At 35.0% G+C, this 8,204-nt stretch overlaps 1 protein-coding gene across 1 annotated transcript; it reads right to left on the minus strand.

Moving 5' to 3' along the window:
- Window positions 1-4,787: 4,787 nt before the first annotated feature.
- Window positions 4,788-6,043, minus strand: LOC149558224 (uncharacterized). The gene is made up of 3 exons (XM_089786105.1): window positions 5,531-6,043; window positions 5,332-5,433; window positions 4,788-5,241 (listed from the first exon to the last, which is right to left on the minus strand). The coding sequence occupies exons 1-3, from the start codon at window positions 6,021-6,023 to the stop codon at window positions 4,829-4,831; spliced, it is 1,008 nt and encodes a 335-aa protein (XP_089642231.1). The 5' UTR covers window positions 6,024-6,043; the 3' UTR covers window positions 4,788-4,828.
- Between the last annotated feature and the right edge of the window lie 2,161 nt (window positions 6,044-8,204).

Consider the following 8,204-nt stretch of genomic DNA (forward strand, 5'->3'; position numbering starts at 1 on the left):
CAAAGAGTTAGATGGACAAGACAAGTTATTGCAGAAAGTCAAGAAAAAAATTGAAAATAAAGTGTTTGGGCTCATTGTTCAACAAATTGCCACTTACCAAGTAGAATTATCTACTATTTTGGGCTCTCTGGAAACCTCTTGCACAAGTGTAACTTTACTTTTTGGTAAACTATGTGATACTTCAAATTTTACAAAGGAAATTAAAGAAAACTTGTCTAAGATTGATGAGGATCTTAAGGCAAGTGCACAAAAATTGTTGCTTGACCCAAGTTCAAGCTCTGCTCATTTTAATAAGATCATATTTTTGATAGATATGTAGGTAGAATTGCTCAGAGTAGAGGCAAGAATCATATCTACATTGATAGATATTCAAAATATGATTCTCCCAAATATGGATGCACTACAGAAGCATATTGTACATTCTAAAATGCTCATCCATGATAATAACTTCTCCATTGTAGACCACATGATTGAATTGTTAGCCGAAGTGTAGATTGCATTGCACACATGCAAGTTCTTGCAAGAGAATTGGGACAAGACTTTGACCATTATCCTTAAGGTATATTTAGGGATCTTGTCTCATTTTGGAATTACTATGTAAATATATAGAATAAATCTTTGGCATTAATATCAAAAAAGGGGGAGAAGATGTAAAAAAAATGTAAAGAAAATGGGGGAGAATGATGTAAGAAGGTAGGGGAAGAAGATTGTAAAAGAGAAGATTGTGAAGGAAAGAAGATGTATTTAGATGTACACATCATATGTACAGTATATTGTATATTATATGGAGGATAATTACCATGTACAAAAATATATCTCTTATAAAACCAATTTTGAAACATCTCAAAAATAGTATACTCTACCGAGTTGGAATCACAAGGTGATGGATGAAGGTATTTAGGAAATTTTTGAATTCATTTTTGACTAATAAGTGTTTAGTTAACAATGTTAATCAAGAATTTCAGTAGTTACCAAGTTCTACAGTTGCTACCAAGTCCTTTGGACATATTTCAGTTGTGTCGAGTAGTTACCACTATGACAATGATCACCAATGTAAACTGAGCATCCTAGTGTATGTCGATTTTACCACTGCAAACCAAGTTGTGCAATGCTTACTGAGTTTGCAGTTGATGTGATGTAAATCTAGTGTTGATTGAGGCACTCAGTGTTAACCAAGTGATTTAGTTTATACTGAGCTTAGAGTGAAAACATTGACTGAGCTATGCAGTATGAATCAAGTGATTTAGTTTTTATGTCGAGTTTTACAATATTCACCAAGTCACCAGTGCAGAATAAGTTCAAGACTACTTGGAAGTGATGAGTATGGAATGAGCTTCTATGTCTACCGAGTGCATGATGATGCCAAGCATTGATAGTGGATGCCAAGTATTAGAACTTCATCAAGTCAGTCTTTAGAACTTGAGTTCCTACTGTTTGAGCCAACTTTGTAATATTTGTGTAAACTTGTATTATGGCCAACTTTATAATCGTGTAATTAGATTGGTATATATGTAATGTATTGTATCACATCCAAAGTCTAAATATATGCAAACAATGTGAGATGTAATTAGAGAAAAGAAGAAGAGTGAATTACAAAGGCTATAGCAGTATAAGGAGCAACAAAGATTCATCAATCATAGTAAGGTAATTTGCACACTCAGAGGAATCTCATTCAGAAAACCTAGTTGCAGATCAAAGATCAGCTACTACTTCATCCTAATAGCTGGATCAGTGAAATCCTTAACAAGGTAGATCTAACAGTCTTGTGTAAATCTCTTTACCGAGTGCATATTTTATTGTATGTTTGCAAATCCTTTAACAAGGTGGACCTAGAAGTTCTTATTGATCCTAACAGGGTAGATCATCAGAAGTGATCAATGTAAGCCTTAACCAGCCAACTTTATACTCCAATACTAAAGCTTCTAGGTATCATCCCCACCCCTGTTTTACTTTCTATTTGGAAGGTTTCTAGGTCACCAAATTTTGTGTGTTAAAGTGTTATGTATGTTTTCATATTTTTCAGTTTCTCATGCATGCAATTAGATTAGAATATATGTGAAGGATTAATTGGTAATTGATGTTAAAAGTTTTATCTGTTACTGATTTACTCCTCCCCTCTCAGTAACTTAGCCTTTCATAATATTTCCAGCAAAATCTCTATGAAAGCAATCACCTCTATATCCAAAATGAACTTGCATCCATCACCATGTTTAAGATTCCTAGTCTTATTATTGAACCCTCAAAAGAAAAAACCATTTTATCAAACACTCTCTAATATTAAGAGAATGCTAGCCTGATCCATGTCTTTGTGATTAATCCATGGTAAGAATAAATCATAAACAATTCATCATCATAAAGCTCTCTGGCTCAATAACCAATGTGCTTAGTACCACCATTGAAAACTCCTAGTGCACATTTGAATAACCTAGGATACAACATGATAACATACGCTACATCTTTGCAGAGGAAGACCACATGTGCATAACCTAAGATACAATATGATAACATAGCCTAACATCTTCAAAAGGGAAGACCACACAACCCAATGACTAATATACTTAGTACGACTATTGGAAACTCCCAATACACATTTTCATATTCTAGAAAAAAAACTAACATCTACACAAAGGAAGACCACATACTCCAAAAAGCATAATCTCTCAATAGAACACGTATAATGTCAATAGTTGAATCAAGAGTCCTCCATAGCATAATTATCTCCAATCACATGGATATAACCATCTCATGAAAATATAACTCAAGCTACCAAAGAATTTCCAATCAAATGTGACTGCTAATTGTCTAGTAGAAATATGCCAATTAGCACCGCTTTGAAGATAGTTTGTATACCTTGAAGATTTAAATATTGGAACCACATTAGATCCAACTTCACAATCTACTAGTACTAGACATATTCATAAATTTAGTAAACAATTTAAAATTTAAAATAATATGAACATTATAAATGTAAAAGGTTATAACTAAAGCTATAATTACTCTCTATTACCCTATAGAGTGAAGAAAAATCAAACATCCCTAAATAGACTTTGAAAAGGTCCAATTGGTTAATTGCAATAACCATAAAAAATCCAATGCTTTCTCCTGATTTATTGCAATATGCCCTAACTAGACAAAACTATCTTTGAATATTTTTTATTTATCCTTTCTAACGAGCCCTACTCTTTGAAGGAAAACACTGACTTAAGCTACATTTTACATACCACTATCAATTAAAATAAAACATTCAAATGAATCATTATTTCTTAATTAGCATTTATACAAATAGGCTACCTTATAATTTTCTCCTACAATTAGGCTCATTATCCCTAGAAAACACATATAAAACATGTTTAGATTCAAGCGAAGATAAGAAAATGCTATTCTACATATTTCAATAAAATGGGGAACCACTCAGATGATCTCAGAATAGGAAATAAATAATATGGATACCTGACATCTTTCACATAAAAAGCCTGGAAATAGAAACCCAAGTTCAATTTCTACTGCATTAACATAGATACTTCGAGGCACAACCATCTAGCAAATCTTCTTCGCCCTATAAGAACTCTCCCTTGTGAGATACATTCCCTCCAAGATTCAATTAATGACCGATGGGACTACACCGTCCATTTTATGACATCAAATCGACTCGACTCTTGTAGGGTTTTTGGGATTTTGGCCACCAATTAACAAAATTCCAAGGGCTAACAATAAGATTCATAGTTTCTCCAAACACAAAAAAATAAATAAATAAATAAATAATTGTGCTTACTAAGTTTAAGGATAAGAGGAGTCCATCAACAACAATAGTAGAACTTTTATTTAGGATCGTATCGATTGACAAGTTAATTTTTGATAAAACTATCAATATGATACTTAAGTTTGTCAATAAATTGTCAAAAACAATTATATGAAAAATATTTTTAAAACATAGTCTATTAAATAGATTTACAATTTAAAATATTAGTATGCAAAAAATAAAAACTTAGAAACGTCAATGGACCCTTTGTCTACTAGTGAAATTGAATGACTCACAAAGTGCCCACCAGAGATCAAGTCCTGCTAAGCGCAAGGCTCCAACACCATAAGGGATTGACAACATGGATGTCCCCCATTGCTTGGCTCTAAGCCCAACAGGTTTCAAGGATGAGTGGGTCTATACCGGGTTCTTAAATCAATGGGTTGCCTCCCAAATCTAAACCTCCATAGAATACTTTCTTAAGTTGACATATATTATTAATTTATAAATACTTTCTAGAATTTTATATTATTTTAAAAAAATATAATTTTTTTAAAAATTAATGAAATATATATATATATATACACAAATTCATACTCATATAAAAAATAAAATAAAATTTATTAACATAACCTACCCTATATAAAAAATTACAAATGACACAGAGTGACCGCCAAATTCCAAGCCTGGTCACAATACCCCTCTTCTTTATCCCCTCTTAAAGCCCTCAGGCTCTTATACACATTGTTAGACAAGTACAGCAAATTGAGAACTTCAAATTATACATAAATAGATATATAAGGCTATAAGGCTTAATGTGGGTATCAATTTGATTATATCGACTGAAAGAAAACAACAAATAAGCGTGTTAGGCTCTTACATTGTTTTGAGTTGATTGCAGTTAATCCATGAAACGTTAGATGATCAAGGACTAAAAGAGTCAGATTTTTCATTTTCCGCAAAGAATGATATATGCGCTAATTAAACATTAAATAAATATATGTGGTTGTCAACGTTTTTTCAATAGTAAACCTTTTAATTAACAAAGGGTAAGTAGCAAGAAGCAGAAATATAGGGAAGGTGAAGCTGTCAAACCTGGGGATCGACTCCTTTTTCCGCTGCCAAATGTAGTACTGTATTGTGAAAGCAATCCTCATCGTGGCTCACTAATTGCGCAACTTTTTCTGCATCTTTATATGCCAGTAAATTTTGCACCACCGCAAATTTATCATATTCCACGGCAATATGTAAAATTGTCTTATCATCTGAACACCGGATTTCAACACAATCTGGCCACGTCGATATAAATTCTTCTATTATGTCCCAATGGTCTTTGATGGCTGCTACATGAATTGCGCACATTCCAAACTCATCTTTTTTGGTCATTAAATCCTGATGGCTTGAATCAAACTTTAGCGCCGCCTTTACAGTCTCAAGATTTCCTCCATGGACGGCTGCAAGCAGACTTGGTGTTGCCCTTCTATTTTCAATACTAGCTTCATCTGCTCACATTTACATTACCTAAAATCAATATATTTATGTATAGTACAAAAAAGTATAATTCAATATGTGCAAATGATGTATAAATTTACCTTCATCTCCAACAAGTAAACCGCTAGGAAAGCCAAGTAACCGATGACAAGAATTTGAGTACAAAGGGACTTTTGATTTATCAAGTATCGCTGTCACTATATCTGTCTCATATTCACATTGGCCATAGTTAGGTACTTGGGAGACAATCTACAAATATAACATTTACTACAACACACAAAGAAAACAGTGCGAACTGACCTGAATACCCCATGTAACCTGCCAGTCTAAGACACTGCTGCATCTCCATTGTGTCAATATATTCCTTGGCTTCACACAAGAGTTTGACTGTTTCTACATGACCATACTTGCAAGCTATTTCCATGGCTGTTTCCCCGAACTTATTGTAACAGTAGGCAGATTGTTTCCTGTGTTGAAGGAGATCTTTGACTAGATCTAAGTTATTGCGTTTAGCAGCTTCATGCAGTGGAGTATTGTCATCATTGTTCTTCGCTGCAGCCATACAATATTTCTTTGAAAGAATCCATTCAACAAAAGGCCGGTGGCCTTCCCTTGCAACCTTACAACATTTCTCAGAAAGAATCCATTGAACAATAGGCCGATGGCCTTCCCTTGCAGCAATATGCAAAGGAGTATCTCTCTCGAAAGTAACTTCAAGCAGAACTTGCCTGTCTAACTGTTTAAATTTGGTGTCATCTCCAGCTTTCAGAGCAAGAAAGAGCTCCTTATTCATTTTATTATCTTTTCTTTTGCTCGCCCACAAGGAGGCTTAAATTTAGCGAAGAAGGAACATCACACTAAGCTTAACTTCTAGATCAAGTGTTAAATAGTCAAAGTTAATTTCAATAAGTGTTAAATAATCGGTAAAGGTGGGAACATTTTAGAGGTTGTAAAGTCAATAAGCATCTCTAAAATTGATTAGGAAATGTCCACAGTCGGTAAAAATAACAAAGTTAATTTCAGTAAATGTTAAATAATCGGTAAAGTTGGGAACATTTCAGAGGATCTAAAGTCGATAAGCATCTCTTAAAATTGATTAGGAAATGTCCACAGTCGGTAAGAATATTCTCACCGACTTTTTGGAATCATTAAGCCTCTGTGTCGGTAGAATAATTATGAAGTATGGAAGCGCGAAAGTTCTGTTGGAAGCTGTGATTTCGAAGATAGCGTCCCGTTACGATTTTCCACGTTGTTAGGAGAAATAAATTTGATTTGTTTGCAGCGAGATTTCACTCATCTCAATGTCAGTGGTCAAATGAAAGTGCTAATAATGGAGAAAAAAATAGAGAAGCCTAGGCATGTCAACCACGGCTTTAAATCTGATCGCACAAGTGATTTTCCCAGTCCCCAAACGGCACTAAAATCTGATAACAGACATGTTAAATATCATCTACACCTCTTCCCATAACCAGTCGGAATAGAATCAGATTACCTATCCCGAATATCGGGTCATCAATGTCAATAATGACCCGAACAGAGAGCACATGTTGACATGGATGAAGCTACGGAGAGACTTTTAAGCTAAACTCCAAAACTGATCGATGACGCAGACAAAAGGTTCGTATGATAAGACCAGTGCCAATGAACATAGCACATGTAGTAGCGTCTGATTTGTGTTCAGAGAACAACTACCTACTTCTCTTTTAGAATGAAAGATGCAATCATAGGTGAAACATGAGGATCACGAGGTCGCCCTGTGAAAAATCAAACTATTGCAGTCACTGATTATTAATCTCCTATCACAAATGATTATTAAATTGCTGAAAATAAATTCTCAGCTAATATCGAAGAATAACACAACTGCAACTTCACTTATAAAATACGGAAAGAAATGCGCAACACAATGAACACAATATTTTCGGACAAATTATCCCTGGAAAAACCCCTAAGAGAAAACCAGTTCTACAGATGAGAAATTATATTAAACTTCAGCAAATCAAGAGATACAAAATTCCTTGCCTCTCACTGGCAGAACTCCAACAACCTCCTAATTTCTCCCATTGATATTCCCCACTGCTATCCCCACGCTAACACTGCGCCCTTGCTAACACTGCAAGACTGTTTGCTAACACTGCAAACTGCTTCACAAAAGCTTCTTCACATCCAAATGACCCAATGACCCCTTTCTATACTACTCCTGTTGGTAAACCAACGACCGAGATTAAATCTAACCAACGGCTGAGATTAAGACAACTCGACAGCCAATAATAGAATTGGTTGCAAAGTGTCCAAAAGGAATCACTAAAATTAGTAAATAATAACCATTTACTAATTTTTGGCAAGTGGACAAACAGCTATCCAAACCACCCATAAATACAACCGCTATTCATAGATAAGGACGAATAGCTATCCAAGCTACCCATAAATAGTGCTGCTATTTTCGGGTCAGAAATAACAGCTGTCCAACTAACAATAATTAACACTCCCTCTTAGCGAGGAAGTTGTTCTGCATGACACCCATCTTATCTCTGAAGAAGATAAATTTGGCCTTTCCCAAAGCCTTTGTCAGAATGTCTGCTACCTACTCATCTGTAGGTATGTATTGTAGTCGAACAACTCCCCTTTGTACACAATCTCTGATGAAGTGATATCTGATATCTATATGTTTAGACCTATCATGAAACACTGGATTTTTAGACAACTTGATGCAACTCTGATTGTCACAATGTATCACAGTAGTCTCAACCTTCTGACCAAACAAGGCTACTAACAACTTCCGAAGCCATATAGCTTCACATGTCGCCATGCTAGCTGCTATGTATTCTGCTTCTGCTGAACTTAGAGCCACAGACTTCTGCTTCCTGCTGAACCAAGATACAACTCCTGATCCCAAGCTGAAACAGCACCCTGAAGTGCTCCTTTTGTCTGTTGTACTTCCTGCCCAATCTGCAACAGTATAGCCTATCAACCTGAT

Source organism: Cupressus sempervirens, chromosome 5 (assembly GCF_028749045.1).
Source record: "Cupressus sempervirens isolate cs-2001-9-10 chromosome 5, ASM2874904v1, whole genome shotgun sequence".
Taxonomy (NCBI): Eukaryota; Viridiplantae; Streptophyta; class Pinopsida; order Cupressales; family Cupressaceae; genus Cupressus; species Cupressus sempervirens.